The sequence below is a fragment of the Rhinolophus sinicus genome, chromosome 14, assembly GCF_057876585.1.
Source record: "Rhinolophus sinicus isolate RSI-liver-muscle chromosome 14, RSI-T2T, whole genome shotgun sequence".
NCBI lineage: Eukaryota > Metazoa > Chordata > Mammalia > Chiroptera > Rhinolophidae > Rhinolophus > Rhinolophus sinicus.
Window position 1 is genome coordinate 36,903,672 of NC_142514.1, and position 18,327 is coordinate 36,921,998.

General features: G+C 43.6%; 1 protein-coding gene across 1 annotated transcript in view; it reads right to left on the reverse strand.

Annotated features, from left to right (window-relative positions):
• Nucleotides 1–1,230: 1,230 nt before the first annotated feature.
• Nucleotides 1,231–18,327, reverse strand: part of RAB3B (RAB3B, member RAS oncogene family) — a 56,706-nt gene continuing 39,609 nt past the window's right edge. Inside the window, exons 3-5 of the mRNA XM_019742890.3 lie at nt 16,745–16,863; nt 13,807–13,931; nt 1,231–2,911 (exon numbers count right to left, since the gene is read on the reverse strand). Coding sequence (XP_019598449.3) covers nt 2,724–2,911; nt 13,807–13,931; nt 16,745–16,863 — 432 coding nt within the window. The 3' untranslated portion in view covers nt 1,231–2,723. The remainder of the gene's footprint in view (nt 2,912–13,806; nt 13,932–16,744; nt 16,864–18,327) is intronic.

Here is an 18,327-nt window from a genome sequence, read left to right on the forward strand (position 1 = left end):
AATACCTCATTGCTAGAACAGGGAGGCTGCTCAAAGCACTGCCTGGGAGCTAGGTAAGAATTGCCTGACAGACGCAGGTACAGGGAAAGCCAGTGCTTGCGCCTGAGAAGCACTGGGCATTTTTTGTTCAGGCCCATGGGACCTGGTTGCCTAAGAGACTGATTGACGGCTTTCTAGAAGTGTTAGACATCCATCACCTCAGATTAGTCTGAATCGTTGAACAATCTGTTAACAGATTAGGGACATAAATGTTTTCTCTAGTAGACTTGAAATCTGATGGCTTTGGGATTGAATCCTAACATAGCTCTAACACTTGCTAGCTGTGTGACCTTGCCAAGTCTCCTAACCTCTCTGGATCATAGTTTATCTATTAGAAATGTAGTATAGAATGTGGTGAAGAGCACAGACCTTGGAGCCTACCGCCTGGGCTTGAACCCATTTTCTATCATTTACTCGTGGAATGACTTTAGGCAAGCTAGAGAATCTCTTTGTACCTTAGTTTCCTCATCTTTAAATGAGGTTGATTGTAGTGCCTCCCTCACAAAGATGTTGGGAGGATAACTGAGTAAATACAAGTAAAGTGCTTGGAACAATGCTTAGTACAGAATAAGCATGACATCAGTGTTAGCGATAATGACATTGGGGTGATAATTCTCACCTGTAGGGTTTATTTTGCAGATCAACTTCAATGACGAAGATGAAAAAAAAAGTCTCAGAGTTATTAGTGCCAGAAGGGACCTTTAAGATTACCCAGATAACCCCCCAACATTTTATAAGTGGGAAATCAAGACTTAGAAATGGGGAGTAACTAGTCCAGAGTCACGCTTGATTTAAGGAAAGAGTCCAGGTCTCCTGATTCTAAGACCAAAGTTCCATCCTCTGCACTACATCAGAGAAAGCAACATCTCCATAGGACTGATTCTGAAGGGCTCCTTTTATGCAGTCCATTGGACCTGTTGCTAGTTAATGCACTTTCCTAGGACAATGAGCTGCATTTGAAATGGAGAGAAAACTTGGGATGTTGTTCCCCCTCCCCCACTGACTTTTGAGGAGGTATGTTAGTACATGGGGAAGCTGGGGATTCAGGCCAGGGCTGGGAGGAAAGATTTTCAAGAAGTATCACTAGTTCCATGTCATTATTTCAGCTAAAAAAAACCCCGAACACTTGCTGTGTCCATACAAGCTAGAATCATGAGTTAATCCATTCAGTTTGTTTCACAGGAGTTTTCATTTTTTGTTTTGTTTTTTTCAGGTATTTAATTAAGCAGCTTCCACCAGGAGTGGTTTCACATCTGCTTTTTGATAGAAATTAAGGTTTTACTCCTAGGAGAATGAGGTTGGGATCGGGATATCTGACTTTAGCTTTCCCAAATTTGTCAAGGTCATGCCCTCACCTCAGATTTATTCTGTTTTGAATCACATTTTCCAGTTGGACTATTCAGGAGTGATTGAAAGATGGGTTGGGAGAAAAGGCAGGATAGGGAGAAGACCCTGTAAAGAATGGCACATGAAATTAGAACTGTTTGACTTAGAATGACTTAGAAAAAGGGTCGATTCAAGGATCACCATTTCTGTTCTCCAGTCCTCTGAGGGTGTCAGAGGGCAGGGGGAGCAGAGTTTGTGGGGTCCCTGGCAGCAGAGCTGGTACAAATGGAGTGAAAAAAGGAAGATTTCTAGGAGGCAGGTTTCATCTTAGAGCAAGAAAAACTTTCTGATTATGAGAGATGCCCAAAGATGGTGTGGACGGTGGGCTCCCGTCCCTAGAAGGTGTGCTCTAGAGAAAGAGATTTGGTTGTGACGCCTGACCGCCACTTGTCAGAGACAGGAAGATTGGAACTAGTCAGAGTAGATAAAATTTGGAATCCGACCACACTCAAGTTTTCAGATTCTGGGAGTCTAAGAACTAGTGACCAATTTGATAAAGTTCCCATGGTTAAGATCCAGCTGGAAAGCAGCAAAATCAGAAATTCATGTTGAGTTTCTTTATCTTGCCTGTGTTTCTCTTTTCCTTTTCTTCCTTGAGCTCCCTCACTGGCTCTTTCATACAGAAGGAAAATTTGACATTTTGCAGGGAATCATCTTTTTCTTTTAAGTGTGTTTCTGACTCAGCCTTTGCTCCCTCAGCATCATTAGAGATTCTGACCTCTCTGGAGATTAGTTCTGGCCTGTCACCACAGCAACTGCCCAGGCCTGTGGGCATCCGCGACAACAGGCACAGGGCTTTGAGAGCTTGACTTGCAGTGAGAGAAAGCCCCCTAGGGACCCTGATATGAAGCAAGGTGTTTTGTGTGGGGAGGTTTGCTTTAATTGGATTAGTTGTGCAGGTGGGCCTCACTTTACACAGCTGGCCAGGCCTGAAAAGTGTGTGTGTGTGTGTGTGTGTGTGTGTGTGTGTGTCAAATTTTGAAAAATGGAGGAAATCTTATTTTAAAGGTGGAAAAAAAATTCAGTTTCCAAGTCCCTGTAGTGAATCCCTTTTGTAAAATGGAGTCTTCTTTCGTAAAGTGAATCTCCACCCACGTTGTGACCTGACTTTTAGTCTAGTGCTGAGTGTCTTATAAGTGGGGCCATCTGCAAAGAACCCCAGGGGCATGATTCCACATCCACTGCAGGCAATGAACGGCAGCAACTCAGCTGGCTTGGGGCTGGGGTGGACAGTGTAACTGGGGAAGCAGAGTGGGTGTAGGGCCACAATGAGGGGACAGCAGGAAGCTGGGCCTTGCTTAGCAGGAGCAGTTCTGCTGCAGCAGTGGCGGGGTGTCTGAGAGACGGGTGTTCTTGGAGGAGCCCAGCACAGAGGGGTCCGTGTCCAGTGAATCAGACATCTTGTCGCAAATGGCATCCACCAGGCACTCGAAGGCCTGCCTCACGCTGATGTTCTCCTTGGCACTGGCTTCAAAGAAGTCAAACCCTGAGGAGAGAAGAGAGATAGATACAGGTAAGGCTTTCCCCTTCCTTTTCGTGTCACCTGGCCAGAACACTCTGGATTAATACAGCCAGTACTCAGGAGTGAAGCAAGGAGGCCTAAGGGCAGAGGATTCTGCCTCAAGGAGATGGTACAGGGCAGTGATAAGCTGACTGGCTTCAGAGTTGGATAGATGCTGGCTCTACCACTAGCCAGCTGTGTAACCCCCGGAAGTCCCCTATTCTCTTTATGAACCAATGCCCTGGTTTATCAACAGCAGTAATTTTACCTATCTCATAGAATTACTTCAAGGACTAATCATGCATGTAAAGTACATAGCCCTGTGCCTGGCACAGAGGGGGGTCATTTGCATATTTTCTGATGGAGTGAATACTTCAATATGTGTGCTCAGTACTTCGCAGTTTCCAAAGCACTTATCACATCCATTATGTCATTTGATCCTCCTGTCAGGCCTGGGGGAAGGAGTGTCCAGGCAGACCCTCCCCATTTCACTAAAGGCAGACACTGTGGATTAGAGAAATAAACTGACTTGTCCAAGATAAGGGGAGGCACCAGTATCAGAAGCCCAGGCTGTAGACTTTTAACCAGAGTTTTTTTCCTTCTCTTTCCCTTGCTTCCTACTCACCCCAGCCTTGCCAGCTCTAGTCTGGGCTCTGAGTGGCACCCCAAGGCCCACACTGAATAAGCAAAGCTCTATTTGCCCTTTCTACTCACAGACACTCTGGCTTATCTCCACTAAATGGGGTTCCTTCTCCCTGAATTCCCCCAGAATTCCTCTGTATCTCTTCCTCCCCTCATAAACGCAATAAAAGGCCCAGGGAAAACTGCACCTAAAGCATGGGACATTGTTGTCTGTTTTGTACCTTCAGATCCTTAACAACATTTTCTGTGACAATGACTAGAACTTATTTGTCCCAGGAGACATAAGAAAGTCCTCCTGATTCAGACAAAGTTGTTGCTTCCCAACTGAAGAATCTTGGCCAGGTGGGTGGCAGCCCTTAGAAGCGTAAGCCACCTTCTCTCTCACTTCCTTGGCCCAGCCTACCCCCTCCTCTTTTGTCTGTTCACCTTCCTCTTTCCCTTCCTTCTGAGTCTATCTTTATTTTTCCTCAAAAGTTTCTTTCTTCCCTTTTTCTCATTTTAGCTCCTTTTTTTCCCCTTATGTCCCTTACACTCTCTCCTTGGGATCCCTAATATTTATTGAGCACCTACTATATGCCAGACTCCATGCTAGAAGCTTTATAAATATCATCTTGCTTAATCCTCACAGCAGCCTGTTGGATAAATATAATCTTCTCCAACTTATAAATGAGAAAATGAAGGCTCCAAGAGATTATATAACTCACACAAGGTCACGTGGCTGTATTAGTGGAAATTGGGTTTAGATCTGGGTTTGGCTGGTTCCCAAGTCCATACACAGCCTGGACTCCCATTTCTTCTTCTTTCTCCCTTTTATTTACCTCCCCTCTCCCCCCACCTCGATTATATCTTTTTCTTCCTTTACAATTATCTTTGGCCTCTTTTGCTTTCATCTGACTACCACAGTGTCTGAAACTGGACAAGTCACTTCATCTTTTTGAATCACTTAACCTCTCTGAGTCTCTGAGTCTCAGACTCCCCGTTTGTCCAACAGGAATAATAACAGTGTCTTCCAGCTGAGAGCAGTTGGGAGGGTTGAGTGAGGTGATGGATAAAGTGCTGTACAAAAGTTGCCTGTTGTGACGGTTTCTTTCTGCTCCTCTTTCATGTGCTGCTCTCACCTTCCTCTTTTTCTTTCTCCCTTTTTCATCTTCTCCCACAAAGGAGGGGGTTATCTTTCCTCCTCCCCCTATCCCACTGATCACAAAGAGGGCTGAAGCCCCCAGGTACAAACAAGGCTCTTCTTCCCCTGGCCATTCCAGCTTGAAGACATTCACAGCTCCTGCCAGCCCACCTCCAGTTGACAGCTTCTCCTGTGGCCCATTTCCTGACCTGAGAAAAAGGCAAGCTGCAGAAGTGCCTGCTAATTGCAGATGTGTGATGAAGAAGGAGGCAGCTGCTGGCTCATTATCCTCAAGCTGTAGAAACCTAGTCAGCTTCAGAGACCCTTCAGCATATAGCTTTTCCTTAATGAATGTCATAAAAATTGACTGTCTGGCCTTTGGCTGGCTTATTATAAGTGACACTGTTAGGGGACGAGGGCTGTTACTTGTCTAGGAAAGGTGCAAACAGGTAAAGAAATAAATAGGCTTAAGCCATCACTTTAGATGAAGATCAAGGCCAGGGCACAAATGCCTTCTGAGGAACTGGCACTGAGGGGAGTATATGCCACATTGTGCAGGCAGGCAGTGGGAAGAGGTCCAGGAGTCATGGAGCCTGGATTTGAATATAGTCTCTGTCAGCTACCAGCTGTGTGACCATACGCAAGTTGTCTAACCTCTCTCATCCTGTTCCCTCAGTTACACGAAAAGAATGGGGTGAATATTACCGACCTCATAAGGTAGTATTGAGAATTAAATGCACAAAAGTATGTGATGCGATTGGCATGTGGAATACATGGCAATCCCTTTCCCTTAAGTCCCTAGCTCAGCTTAGTCCCAGCTTCCCTGCCCCTGCATTATCTCCCAGGACCTTTGGGGAAAGCCTCATTTTCTTTATCATTCACTGTCAGTCAATAAGTCAGGTCTTTTCTGAACACTGACTTTGTGCCAGGTCTGGTGTTGAGTGCCAGGGACAAAGGAGACCAAATCTAACTGTGGAGAAAAGACATACTAATCAGTGTCAATCCCTCATATGTGCAGAGTCCTTTAAAGTTCACAGTTTTAAAACAAACTTGTGAGCAGGCTGGGGTGAGTCAAGGGTTATCACCTGTAATTTACAGATAGGGAAACCGAGGCTCAGAGATGGGACACAAGCCAGGGCTTAATCCTTTATGTCCCCTTGTCCTGCTCTCAGCTGAAACACTGACAACACACTATAACACTTCTAACCCAGGTAAAGCAAACCAGAGGCTGTGCAGGAGTGCAGTGGAGGGAGAGAATGGCAGGGGAGGAGGAGGAGAGGACGCTTCCAGAAGTTAGTGGGATGGGAGCCTTTAAGGCCAGAATCTAGCAAGGCTCTTCCCCTAACTTCTCATTCTTCAGGACTCAGCTTAGCTAGGGCCTCTTCATTCTCCTCTGTGCTTCCTTCTGCCATGACACACATTACCCTGAAAGGAGAAGTCCATTTGACAGGGAGCTCCCGAGCAGGGACCACGTCATCCATCTCAGCCCCTACACCAGCTGAAGTGGGTGCTTGGTGAGTGCGGGTTGAATGAACAGATGAATGAAGGAAGTTGGAATGAGCATGGAGGATGTGGTTGAAGGGACAGTGGGGGTCATAAGAACTCAGCTCAACAAGCATGGCAGATCCCGTGCTGTGCGCTGGGGACGCTGGGGGGAATCAGACAGTTGCTACCCTTGAGGAACTTCTCGTCTAGTGCAGGAGAGATATAGTGATAATATTATAGTGGTAAACGCTGGAATGATGGGAAACCAGGGCATTTTCAGGGCACAAAGGAGGTACCTAAATGAGCCTCGGGACCAGGGAAGGTTTCTTGGAGAAGCTGATTCCTAAGACGATACCAGCTAGACAGAGGCATGTGATTGTGAGTGTACGTGTGAGCACGGGCATGTGCACACACCATGCAGGGGAAGCAACCTGTGCACAGATAATGGGCAGAAAAACAGCCTTGGTATATGCTAGAATGACTGTAGCAATTTGTTATCACTAGAGCAAAAAGCTCAAAGTGGTGAGAGGTGAGGTAGTAGGTGGCCACACAAGGAGAACTTACATGTCGTGCCGAGGACATGTCTTCACTGTCATCTCAAAGCCACCCAAGGCATGAAAACTGTAATGGAAGTAACCAGCTCATGGGTCTCTTTTGCTAGCAGAACAACTTCAGATGCACACTGCCCCTCCCCCCCCCCCCCCCCCCCCTGAAATTACTGTCCGTCTCCTGGAAGAGTCTTCATTAGTAGGCCTAGATAGTAACCTTTTCCTCAGGTTCATTAGTAAGAATTCTCAGGAGCTGAGAATCTAGTGAGGTCAGGAAGATGAAAACCAATTAATCAGACTAGCCCCCCTAGTCCTTTCCTCCCTCTAATTGGTTTTAGAACAATGGGGTTGCTGCTGTCTTTAATAGGGCCCAACTCTTAACTGAATCTGACATGATTCCTTCCACCCCAAAATGATTGTATTTACCCATCCAGCCCAAAGGCAGCTGTCAGAGACCCATAGACTGTGTCCACACTGCCTGCTTCTGAATTTGACCTCAGTCTTCTATTCAGAAACTTGCGGAGGGAGGTTGGGGGACAGGTTGAAAAAGGTGAAGGGATTAAGAAGTACAATTGGTAGTTACAAAATAGTCATGGGGATGTAAAGTAAAGCATAGGGAATATAGTCAATAATATGGTCATAACTATGTATAGTGCCAGGTGGGTACTAGACTAGTCAGGGGGATCATTTCTTAAATTATATAAATGTCTAACCATATGCTATACACCTGAAATTAATATAAAATAATATTGAATGTCAACTGTAATAGAAAAATTTAAAAAGGGGAGGGAAAGTGAAGGGGAATAAGAGGTCCAAATTTCCAGGTATAAAACAAATAAGTCATGGGATATAACGTACAGCATGGGGAATATAGTCAATAATATTGTGATAGCGTGGTACGGTGTCAGATGGCTGCTGGACTTATCATGGTGATCACTTCTTTAGGTGTATAAATGTTAAATAACTGTGGTATATACCTGATATAATATAATATTGTATGATATATATTGATATATATATATATATATATATATATTTAATTTTTAAAAAACAAAAACGCCCAAACTTACAACCAGCTAAACTCACCTCTGCTCAATCCTGACACTGGCCCAGAACATTACCCCTTCATTTATATATTCAAATCTCTCTCTGTCTTGCTCTGATACCTCCCCATCTCCATGTGTCAATCTTCAACTCATGCCCCTCTGGTCACTGATGATTCTGACAAGGGACTCGCTGTCTTCTTTGCACCCAGGGTTGTTATTCTCAGGAACTTTGGGTTTCATGTGGACAATCCATCCAACACCCTGGACTCTTAATTTATTGACCATCTCATTTCCAGAGACCTTCTCTTCCATTTTGCTTCAGCTATGCCCCTGTCCTTACACATTGAGCTATTTTGACTTGCATTTGTGCACTGCAACTGAAAGAGGTCTATTAATGCAACATCCAGACTCACTGGCTTAACACTCATGACCCTGCATGGCGTGGCCTCTGTCTACTTTTCAGGCTCATCTTCCTGGCTCACACCATGCTCCAGAAACATCACCACTTTCTCATTTGGTGCCTTTGCTCATGCTCTCCAGCTCCTTCTGACCATCTTCATCACTCACCTGTGGAATCACTGACTCCAGAGAGCCTTCTCTTTCTCTTCCCACCCCATCTCCACCACTCAGAACATACAATGTACCTCTCCCCTGTACTCCCATGGCACCTTACATGATTGTTTCAGTCAGATCCCAACAGGAAAGTGGGAATCTTAATATTTAATCCAAAGGGAATTGGTTATAGAGGTGATAGAAGAACTAAGAGCCAAATAAAATAGTGAGGAAACCCAAAGATTATCAACAGCAAAAAACCAAATCAAAACAAAACAAAAACTATTGCTGGGGCCAAAGAAAGCTAGAACCAAGGGAGCAGGAGTCAGAGAAGAGGAGCAGCCTCCACTGGAGGAGCTGGCTAAGGGGCTTAGGGGTGCATATGCAGGTTTCTCCCTTTTCCCCACCTCCAGTCACCTGCCAGTGTTTCTCCTTGGCTAACCGAGTCAGAAGCACTGTCACAGGAGCCTGGGAAACACAGCCTGCAAAGGTCAACACCCCAGAGGGGGTTGCAGGAGAGAGACAGAGCGGGTGAAGAACGAAGCAAACAGGCTAAGGACTGGCACACATCTACCCAAAGGATACGGAAATGATCTCTCTTCCAATTTATTTCCCTGGTCAATAAGGATTTCGAGGGCGGGGAACTCATTCACCTCTGTGTCCCCAGGATCCATCATATGTTCAATGATTGTGGCAGATTATTCACTGCGCTACCTGTAGGGGACTCTATATCCCTACAGATTTCCAAGTGGCTTGTAGTGCCTCCTTGTGGGAGGAATATATCTCCCCATTTCATCAACACCAGATTCGATCATGTGACTTGCTTTGGCCAGTGAATGTGGACCGTGCAAGTCTTGCCAGAAGCTTTAGGGGTGTTTGTGTGGTTTAGCCATCCCTGATTGGATCCCAGAGTAAGAAGACCCATGGAACAGTCACAGCTGACTTGTAGTGGCAGGCAATGTAAGTGAAAAACAAACAAACAATTTAATTATCTAAGATTCTGACTCAGGCTATGTGTTACCACAACATCATCTAAAGAAATCTCACTAATATTGTGATCGAAGGTGGAAATTGGAAGAGAAAGTACGTTAGGCTTTTGGGAAAACACCATTGGATGATATAATGGGAGCCCTAGGATTTTGAGTCCAAAGGCTGAGTTTGGGTAATGGGTCTACCACCTACTACTACCTAAAAAGGTTATATAATCTTTAAATGAAAAAATAAAAACACAGAAGTGTGGCACAGCTCATTGTGTGCAAGAAACACGTTTCTTCGGTATAATGGAGCCGATGAGAATGCAACCTTCTAGGCTAGTAGTGAGAGTGGGGATCACAAGAGAATTGTGAAAGCACGTTGGGAACAATAAGTCAGTGCACCAAAGTTAGGTATTATCAGTGCCAACTAGGTCTTCATTTCTCTGCAACCAGGCTCAGTGATGCAAGGTTTCAATTGTTCATCCCAATCCACAAGAACATTTATCAAGCACCTAAACTAAGCAAGGCAATGTATGAGGGTCTGTGTGGTGTGTGGAGTGATGAGTGGGAAATAGTGTGAATTTCCATCACCACAGTCAATTTGAGAATATTTCAGCAACTCAAAAAGAAACCCCATACCCACTGGCTATCATCCTCTAATTTCCTCATTCCCCTTAGCCCTGAGCTAACCTACTTTCTCTCTATATATATTTGCTTATTTTGGACAGTTCAAATAAATGGAATCATGTAATGGTTTTTTTGTGATTAGTCTTCATATGAAATACTCTTCTCCACTCCAGCCCTGCATACTCTAAATTCTTTTTTTAATTAATAAATCCTTTTTTTTAATTAAAGCTAGTTTGACTTGGGATTTTATCAGTTGCCATAACAAGTCCTAACTGATGCAGAACTTCTCACAATTTTTTACAGCTTTATCGAGATATAATTCACATACCATAAAATTCACCCCAGTGATGCCAATTAAAATTATATATTTATTTGTATAATTATTTGTTTAATGTCTCTTTCCCCATTAGTTCCATGACAGTAAGGATCACAGCAGTTTTGTTCACTGTTATATCCCAAGTGCCAAAACAGAACCTGGCTCAGAGTGCTCAATAAATATTTTTCAATGAATAAGTGAATAAATGTATACATGAATGAATATCTTCCCTGTTCTGGGTGCTTGGGATAATGAAACAGATGAGACGTAACCCTGGATGCTCTCAAGGTCTAGCAAGAGAAATAGATATGTTAAGTAGAAAAGTTCTGGTAAGCAAAAGCGGAAAACTCAGGAAGCTGTGTAGGACAGAGATGGGTTACCTTGACCTGCCAAAATCTGACCAAGTCGTTAAGGCCCCTCTTCAAGTGCCTCCCTAAACCCCATACTAAGAATTAATCTCGCTTCCATCTACATTCCTACATAAATTTCATAGATCTATACTGACGCCACCACTTCCTACCTGCATAATTATGAGCAAGTGATTTAACCTCTCTGAACTTCATTTTTCAGAGTATTGGACATGATCTATAGTACCTACTGTGAAGGGTTATAGTAAGAATTAAACGAGATAAGTAATGCAGAGCATTTCATACAAGGCTTGGTCACTATATATCACCCATTATTACCATATTTGCTCTATAGTCAGGTTAAGTAGTTAGGAGCACAGGTTCTGGAGCCAGACTACTACTTGGGTTTAAATTCTGACTCTAGCTACTAGCTGTGTAGCCTAAGCAAGTTATTCAACTTCTCTGTGCCTCAGTTTTCTCATCTGTTAAAACAACAACAACAAAAAAACAACTTGAAGATAAGAAAAGTACATGTCTTAGAGGGTCCCAGATGGATTAAATTAAATGAGTAATGCTTTAAAATGCTTAAAATAGTGCATGGCACAAGGTAAACACCTAATAAATATTTAACCAACTCACTTTTTAAAAACCTCAGTCATAAGGGCTTGGCCTGCTGGCTGTAATTTTTACTAATATAAAACTATCTCACCTTTTTAAAACTTAGTCTTGTTTAACTCTAAGGGCTTGACATGCTAATTATATTTTTTCTAGTATGCATCAAAAACACATAAAATCATCTTTCACACTTACAGGAGCACAGTCTCTTTCTTTGGGAAACACTACTCTAGGCTCACACAGTCCCATGATTCATGGTTCCTTGCACACAACATGTTATTTCTTGACTTTGTCAGTATTATTCCCACTGCTTAGAATGTCCTTGCCTCTCTTCCTCACTAGGCTGCTACTGGTCGTCAAGACTCAGCTTGAGCATCATGTTCTCTGACTCCAAGTGAAGTAGGTGCCTCCTCTGTGCTCGCACAAGTCCTGGCACATCCCGCTATCACAACACTGATCACAGGGTGGGTGGGGGGGTGTCAGGGTTTCTGTCCGTCACGCGGGAATGCATCTTAGTTCACAGCGCAGTACCTGGCATAGAGCAGCTGCTCAGGGAGTCTTAACTGGATTGAAGTAAAATGAAGTAGCCAAATACTTAACATAATAAAAATTTAATCAACACATATCTTTGCAGTTTCTACTCAGTGACAGACCATATGCTAGGCACTGTGGGTACAAAGATACACAAGATTCATTGGCTGTCTTCATGGAGCTTTTGGGAAATGGACAAGACAAGTGTACCAAGTGCAATGGGTGCGGTGCCCGCTGTGTGTATGGTGCACATTAAGTGAGGGCACATAGGAAGGCGCTCTCGGGGGGCCAGCAAAGGCTTCACAGAAGGTATGAGCTTGAGCTGTTTTGGAAGCTGAGTGGGGATTCACTGGCTGGATGAGGGCAAAGGATGGAGCAAAGAAGAGAGCATTCCACACAGATGGGACAGAGTTGGTCCAGGGAGGGTGCTGGGAATCTTCCTGGTAACACAGGTGGAAGACATAAAGAGATAGCCTGTGGTCATCCAGGTGTGGGCTTCCCCCCGTGCTTATTGTTCTGTGAACCGCAGAGGCGTGGAGGCACTTTCTGGACCCAAAGAACCTCTGTGATTGGGTAAGAACAGCACGGTCCAAGATGACTCCACCTCCCTATTTATTAAGCACCTGCAGTTCACTAATTTCTATTCCAGACCACACTGAGGATTAGGGAGGGGAGAAAGAAGTAGAGGACACGCCCCTACACACACACATACACACACACGCATACTTGTAATACACATAATACAAATATATATGAGCAGGTACCATCTCTTCATTCTTGCATGTAGGCACTCAGTAAATATTTGTGGATGTGAAAAAGAATCCAAATATATACAACACACAATTCACATGTACATTATATATAGTTTACCCACCTACCAGCCCAAATATCTGTACTTCAGAAACTGTCAGAGAGTGTCACTTTAAACTCCCCAGTCCTGAAAACTTACAATTCCTAGGTTGTGAGAAATACTTAGGGAGACTGGCTATATGCTAAGCAGTACATCCATTCTTTTAGAAGATTTCTCTAAGGCACTCTTACATTGGACCCCAATACAGAAGAGAAAAGAAAAAGCTGCTATTTTAAGCAAGTGTAGGCAGGAGTCCCGCTGTGAGGCCACCGAGACACACCTAAGGCACCTGGATCTCACGGAGCAACAGGATCAAGATGCTTTAACCTTGGAAAAGGTCAGAGCATTACTGAGCTGCAGACGTAAACCACACCATTTCCTTCCTTCATACAATTACTTTTGTTGTGAGTTGTGTTTTGGTGAGGAAGCATCAGTTTACATTGAGAAAAACTGTAAGACACAGCCTACGGTGTTCAGTGTGGTGGCTGCTGTATGGATATTTGATATTAAGGACATTGCCACATGCAACACATAGAGTGTGCACTACAGTTGCCTATGAAGAGCAGTGCTTCTCTGGAATAACGGGATTGTTTTTATCTTAAGGACCACCTCTGAACCATGTAACTGATTATATTTCCCTCTTTGCGATGGTTGCTAGGAAGCTCAAAGCCAATATTTTGGCCCAACTCTTGCACATGCCCAAGAATTTACAATATACACAAGGGTGCCAAAAAAATGTATACTCATAACTTGTATTCATCTTTTGTTATTGGTATATATTCAGTATTACAATTTTAATACAGTTTTTCCTTTCTTAAAACGTGTAATACATTTTTTGGTACCTTCTGTATATATGTATCTCACTCTTGGCTTCCTCTTAATTTCCTCCTACCTTTGTCTTCCCGATGCTTCAATTTTCTCACTTATTTAGTTTTTTATTGATAAATATGATGATTTTTATAAGATACCTCAAATCCTTTGTGGAAGGAGCTGGCAAAAAAAGAGTTCATCTACTTAAGTTTTAGTTATACATTCAATGTCACAAAATATACAAGTATCATAAATAATCAGTTAGCACAAAGCCCATACGTACATCACACAAATATAAAACAATACACACAGAGCATATTTTGTACATAATTCACAATCACAATACACCCTTAATGTCACACTCCCATGCATACATGCACGCACATACACACGAACACACACGTGTTGGGTACATACCAAGCTGCTCTGCAAGGACCCGGCCCTTCTCAGTGGGAATAACCCTTTCTTCCTCCATGTCACACTTGTTCCCCACCAGGATAACCTGCGCATTATCCCAGGAGTAGGTCTTGATTTGAGTAGCCCTAAAGAGTGAGAGAGAGAGAGAGAACTGTGTGAATGACACCTGCCTAGGCCAAAAAGGACTCTGTGAAGCTTGGAGAAACCAATTCTCATCCATGGGGATAGCAACACCCAACTTATTGTCAATTAATTCAGCTGACAACAGACAGATACCTGCCCCAACTGGCTGTTACAGATGCCGACCCCTGTGCCTGGTTGCAAACCTCACCTATCTCTTTGGAGCCCTCTTCTAATGCATCTGTGCATCCCTCTCCCCACTGGGGAGAGAGTTCTTTCTAAAACAGTTACATGACTACATCCTTTCTTAAAACTTTCTCTACCCTCTCCCACTCCCTCACTGGCAATGTAATGAGGTTTAGATCCCTCAGTGAGGTGTTCAAGGCCATTCACTTCCTGTCTCTCCAGCCTCATCACCCTTCCTCCCACTTTACAAACCCTCTCACCCGTTCCCCAGATGCTCTTCCATGGCTTTGCCTTATCCCACAATTCCTTAAGGGGAGACTTCCCCAGGTCCAGCCAGCCTCTCCCTCCTCCTCTGTGATTCATAAACCTTCACTGAGGCCTTAGATCATGATTATTTGTAGAAAGCAAAATGTCAGCAGTGGTTTCCTTCACTTACAATGATGATGAAACTTTTAAAAAATAGTTTTCTGTACTTTTCAAATTTTTGAAAGTAAGAATGTTTAACTTCTATAATTAGAAACAAAAATTTAACAGAGGGAATCAAATAGGACCCTTATATTGTGGAGACATCTTTTTGTGGGGGTGGGCCTAACTCTGTCCCCAACCATCCCATCAGGTAAAAATGATTACTTCCCCTTTTGGTCCCCTACATGTTTACTGTGGCTGCTGTTACATTTGACCGACTTTATCTCTCCTTCCTTTAAGGGCAGGGACAGGCTTATTCATCTTTGGGGTGCCAGCCCCCCGTACAGACACAGAGCAGAGAAGTTGTCAGTGAATGTCTGATGAATAAAAAAGCCAGCAAATAGTTAATCCTAAAACAGATCTAAAATTATGACCTATCCTGTACTGACCCTCAATCTAACTCAACCCTAATTACACCTGAACCTGTTACTGACCCTGTTCCCAAAGCTGATCCCACCACCAGCCTTCTCTTTAAGGGTGAGAAGCCATTCCCTCCAAGGGTGGAATTCACTTAACCACCATTTGGATTAACTAAGAGCTCAGTTCCATGCTGGGCACTGGGGCTTAGATGGCAGGTGGGAGCTAGGCTGGGACCAAGTTTCTCAGAGGCAAAACTCAAAGGCCAGGGCTTGGGAAAGACAGACACTTAGTCTTCAGCCTCAAGGCAGTAGCTGGAGCCAACTCTCCATGTTTCCCCATGCTACTCTTTCTGTCATTTTCCTCCTTCCTCCCACCCCATCCACTCTCAGCTCCCAGATTAGCAACTCAGGTTATTCTTGGAGGAATCGTCACCAGGTGTTAAAGTCACTGTGTTCCTGAGGCAGAATGAACACGGATTGATGGAGAAAGGGAAGGAGGTCAAGGCCAACAAGGAAAGAGCAATGTGGAGACACTGAAAGAGAAAGCTAATCACTCCATGGGGGAAGGTGGAGGGAGAGAGGAGGAGGGAAGACAAATCATGACTGGAGGCAAGGGAGGGAATAAGGAAAGGAAATGGGGGGAAGAAAAAAGAGGAGTAAAGAGAACAGAGAGGAGGGGAAGGAGAAAGGTGTTAAAGGGAAGGAGGAGAAAGGAGGAAGAAGAGGACGCCCAAGAGGCTGAGAAGGAGAACACAAGACACGTGAATGACAACATACGGATGGCCCACTGGACTGCCGCTCAGAACGGGGGTGCAACAGGCAGCCTGCAAGGTCACGCTCATCCCAAGGCTCCAAGGCTCCAACGGTGCTTCACACAGTCATGGCAACTGTTCTTGGGAGAAGGGAATGTCCTTAAAGGGCAGTTGTTGGCAACAGGGAGCAAGAGAAAGGCTGGGCACTGGCCAGCTCAGCCTGTTTGATTCTGAAGAAGAGCCACAGCACAGATGCTCCACATTCTCCCATCTTCATCCTTTCCACTGATTAGGGGCACAGGGCCCTGGCCCTCCTCCTCACCCGTCCTTTCCCTCATGCTCCCTTCTCCCTGTAAGTTATGCGCTGGGAAGAAAGATATAAGTTGCTCAGAGGTTGTACCTCTGGGGAGCTGTGCTGATTTTCACTGTAAATTGAATCTTGGCCTGGATGTGCTCTCGGACCCCCAGCCTGGCCCAGGGATGAACTGTATAGAAAAGCAGTCTGTTGACTCACTTAGCACTATGTCCAGAATGATCTTGCTAAAACATAATCTGAGCCTGTTGGTTCCCTGTTCAAATGTCATCACTGTGGGATAAAATCCAAACTCCTTATCCCAGCATACAGAATCCTTCCTGACCTCTGCTCTTCCTATCCTCTCAGCTATCTTCTCACCTCTGGATTCTCGCATCTGTATTCTTTTCCTGGAACATTCTCATCCAGTTACCTCTCTGGTTAACTCCTGTTCATCTTACGAAATGCAGCATAGATGTCAGCAACTCCAGGACACCTTCCCTGACTCCCCAAGTTGGGTCAGAGCCCTCCACTGGGTTCCCACAGCCCTGCTGCCTCCCTTCATCGCTGCACCTGATATTCTCACTGCCTGCTTGCTGGTCTGTCCTCTCCTGTCATCTGTGAATTCCTTGAGGACGGGAGCCATGTCTGACTCATCCAGATTTCCCTAGCACACATTAGGTTTTCTTGAACACTTGGATGGATGGATGGATGGATGGATGGATGGATGGATGGATGGATGGATGGATGAATGAATCTCATACCAATCTTGGACAGCATTGAAAGACTCCTCATTGGTGATGTCATACATCAGAATGAAGCCCATGGCCCCACGGTAATAGGCTGTGGTGATGGTCCGGTATCGCTCCTGCCCAGCTGTGTCCTGGGTGTGAAAAGGAAAGAGAAAGTCTGCTTTTGTTCCTAAGAAGCCCCCAGAACAATTAACGAATAATCCAAGGTATATTTAAGGAGTATATATTATGTGTCTTGTATTATACTTGGTAACTAAAATAAAATGATTTTTAAAACTTCATAGAAATAAGAAAATAATCAAAATACCAATAGAAAAATGGGCACGAGGAATGAACAATTCACACAAGAAATGTAAATGGATATTTATTATATAAAAGGTTTTAACCTTAGTTTTAATTATAATTCCTACGAAAGATGAGGATGCAGTGAGATGAGCAATTTCACACTGCTCATGGGAGTGGAACTTGGTTTAATCTTTCTAGAAATCAATTTGGAAGTCTCAAGAGCATTAAAAATATTTGACCCAGAAATTTTCCTTCTAAAAACTTTTCCTACAAAATTAGAAAATCAGACAAGTACCTATGCACAAAAATGTTTGTTACCACTTTATTTAGGCAGCGAAAAAGTATCATCAACTTACATATTCAACAATAGGAGAATGGTTAAAATATAAGAATTTTTTTATGTGTTTATTTTTGTAAGAATATGACATGGGACAATGCTTGTATGTGTGACATAATGTCAATTTTGTAACTCTGTATGCAGAGAAGTGGAAAGAAACACATCCAAAGTTAATAGTTACCTCTGTATGAGAGACAAGAAATACCAGGACGTTGATTTTCTTCATGTATTTTTATTTTCTCTACAATAGGCATGTATTACTCTAACATAAGGAGAAATAAATAAACATTTCTACTAAAAAAATGACTAAGATAATTCTTTATCTCAAGCAGCTCACAGTCTAGTTGGAAAGACACACATGTAAGCAAGCGAGCAAATGCAAAGACAACAGCAAGGCGTTACTGGAGCACATTAGGGTGCTTCACAGATGTCCACACAGTCCTCATTGAGAGAACAGCCAATCTTCTCTGCTTCATTACAGTTTTAGAGTCTGTGATGCTTGAGCACATATAAAACATTTCCTCGGATATTAGCTCATTTAGATTTTATGAAATCTCTGTGAGGTAGGTGTTATTCGTATTTACATATTATAGTTGAGCATGCAGCAAAGCAAACAGGGTAAGTGACTTTCCCAAAGTCCCAAAGCTGGAGACAAAAGCTATGCCTTAAGTCCAAGGTGTCTGATCCCAAGTCCAATGTACATACCACTATAGCTCAATCAATGAAAGATTTATCCACAAGCACTCACTGAACACCATCTTTAATGATAATAAAAACAAGTATGAGAACGATAATAATTACAGTGTGCCATTATTTGTACATCTGTTGCACCTGTTATCCACAAACTTTAGAAAAACCCTGTAGGGTATATATTATTACTCCATTTTACAGATGAGGAAACTGAGGTTCAGATAGATTGCCCACTGAGTGTAAGAATTTGGATTCAAAACAAGTCTGTCTGACTCCTACACCT